Source organism: Trypanosoma equiperdum (assembly GCF_001457755.1).
Source record: "Trypanosoma equiperdum strain OVI genome assembly, contig: ctg_750, whole genome shotgun sequence".
Taxonomy (NCBI): Eukaryota; Euglenozoa; class Kinetoplastea; order Trypanosomatida; family Trypanosomatidae; genus Trypanosoma; species Trypanosoma equiperdum.
The window spans coordinates 15,187-17,820 of record NW_027124699.1 but is presented as its reverse complement, the minus strand read 5'-3'; the positions used below and the strand labels follow the sequence as shown (position 1 = coordinate 17,820).

Here is a 2,634-nt window from a genome sequence, read left to right as displayed (position 1 = left end):
TAACAATAAAGTGATAACAATAAAGTGATAACGACATCAATGGCATATTTTGTGGATGTCACACTGTTATTTCAGCTGTAATTAATGCGGAAGAGCTTTTATAACCGCCATGGCAGACATGGCACCACCGAAGAGGCCAAGAAGAAGGGCCAAATTAATGCAAATGGCAGCAAGGGACCTCTGGCCCGCTGTTGTAAGGGATCCGGTACGCGGTCCATAAATCATCGACATGCCGCCAAAGTAGCCATTCGTAAGGCCCCAAATAAGGCAAAGAACATAAGGGACCCACGGGCCACTAATAACATCGTACACGCAAAGTGCAAGCAGTGGAATAACCAACAAACGCGAAAAGGTTCCGATCACAACGCCACGTGGCGAAGGGTGCAACCGCTTGAACTGAAGGACAAGGCGAGATAGGAAGTCACCCAAGTTGTACATCGCAGCGACGATGGTGAAATACCACCCACTGGGAACATCCGTCTTGACAGCAAAGAACACACCAGGGAAGACGAGAAGTGTTGCAAAGAACACAAAGAAACAGGAAACAAGCATGGGCCAAATACGCTTTGCCACAACCATAACACTCGCGTCCAACATTTGTTTTGCGTTAGTCATATTTTCCAACTGGTCGGTATCTCTCATTGTATCTGGATCTGTCGTGGCATTCATCACATTTATGTCAGACCTTTCATCCGCCTCACGTTCGCATTCCTCGTCTGCAGGACCAGTTCCTCTCGCATCGGCTACGTCGACTAAACCGTTGGAGTCCTTTGTACCACTCTTCTTTGCGTCAAACCTTAACTCTGCAGCATACCTCATGGCGTAGGGGTTCTTCCTCAGTAAAACTAGAAGAATGCACGCGATCACCTGAAGAAGCATAATTAGTCCAAAGTATATCCGCGACTGTGTAAGCAAGCTGGAAAAGCTATCGTCCATAGATACCTTGATGATAATAGACATGAATGAGGTGAGAAGCCCGGATATACCGAGACCCCAAACGACGGCACCGTAGAACTTGGTGGGAAACGGCCCTACAAGTGCGGCATTACCAGAGTCACACAATGTCTTCGAAACACCACCAATGAAGGCGATCATCATCATAGCCGCCTTTGCCGCGTCCTCGCTTGTGCGGACCACAGGGATCACTAAAATCACAATGATCTCCACGATAGGAACCGCCAGACCAAAGGTGAGCCGCCAGCGTATTGGAAACCTTCTTCCCAGTGGCGTAAGCATGAAGGCCTCCAAAAGCACCTGCATAGTGTACACAACGACATTGTAGTACGTGAACATGTGCTTCCAAAAGCCTTCGTCCTTCGGCTGTACATCAGCGTCCCCCTGAGCAAACTTGTAGTACTCCTTAAAGAAAAATGGTATCGAATAGATGGCATTCGTCACATTCATCACCGACATCCCAAAAAAGATGAAGGTGACGTAAACGACAAATTCAGGTACTGAATAAAAACCGAGCATCGACCTTACTTGCGCAACTTGTTGAGGTTTCACCGTATACTTTTCTAAAAGGTGCAGGGGTAAAAAAATAATAATAATAATAATATAATATAATATGAAAGGAAGACTAGAGAGAGAGTCTCATGCATATGAAAAGGGAAAGAACCCAACGATTGCGGTTCTTTGATGGTTTGAACAAAAAAAAAATGGCAAACCGTTATTTTGGTGACTGTACAAACTCCACTTAACCAATGATGTTTCAAGTTTATATCAAGTTCACCGTTGTCCCCCAGCGGTGTGGCAACCAATTCATGGACCGTTATGTTGTCATGTGGGGAGTTCCCGAGGCTACAGTTAACTTTGGCCTCATGGCACCCTCGTAGGTACAGTTTGCAGCTGTTAGTAGAAAAAGTTACGTATAACATACTCAGACTATGCGTCTCCCTTACTTAGGACATGGGGAACGCCCCGAGGGAAGTTATACGTACCATCGAATGCTCACTTCATCCACAATCCCTCACGTTTCCTTTCCCGACGCCCGCAAGCATAGGAAAACTTACAATGGCGGGGGAGGGAGAAAAAAGGAGGAAAAGGAAAAGGAAAGGAAGATTTGAGCGACAGAATGGTCATACGAACTGTCCGTGAAAAGCACCATTGCCGTCATTGTGAATAATGTGGATCATTCTTTTTTATGCTTCTTCCCGCAAGGGGTTGAGCCACCCGCCCCTCCCAGAACGGGACAGAACAGAACTCGCAGCCTTCCATGATGAGTGCCACTAATGACACCTGCCGCTCTAGACAACTCTTCACATAATCTCATATTGTTGGGAACCTTCCGGCCACATGTGAGTTTTTACTGGGCACATAGATCTCGCATAGTAAAGGGACAAATTGAGCCTGAAGCAAATACAAGCAGGAAAACACAAAACCACTGCGTAAACACACGCCCTGCCCTCCCCCCCCTCCTAACCTCACCGATGAATGAGTGGTTCGCTGAATTCGTTACAATGCACACACTGCGGCTCCAAGACCGAATGCGAAAGGGGATTAACCCCTCCCCCAGACGTGAGCCCAAAGGCGTAAAGACCAGCCCACTGAGAGCCGCATTTAAATCAAATGCAATCACTCAGCTACTTGGGGGAGGGGGAGGGGGGGGCGACACCCCGTCAATTGGAATACCAG

At 47.3% G+C, this 2,634-nt stretch overlaps 1 pseudogene across 1 annotated transcript; it reads right to left on the bottom strand.

Moving 5' to 3' along the window:
• Positions 1-87: 87 nt before the first annotated feature.
• On the bottom strand, positions 88-1,476 carry TEOVI_000345500:pseudogene (annotated as a pseudogene). The gene has a single exon. A coding segment is annotated over exon 1 (1,389 nt).
• Between the last annotated feature and the right edge of the window lie 1,158 nt (positions 1,477-2,634).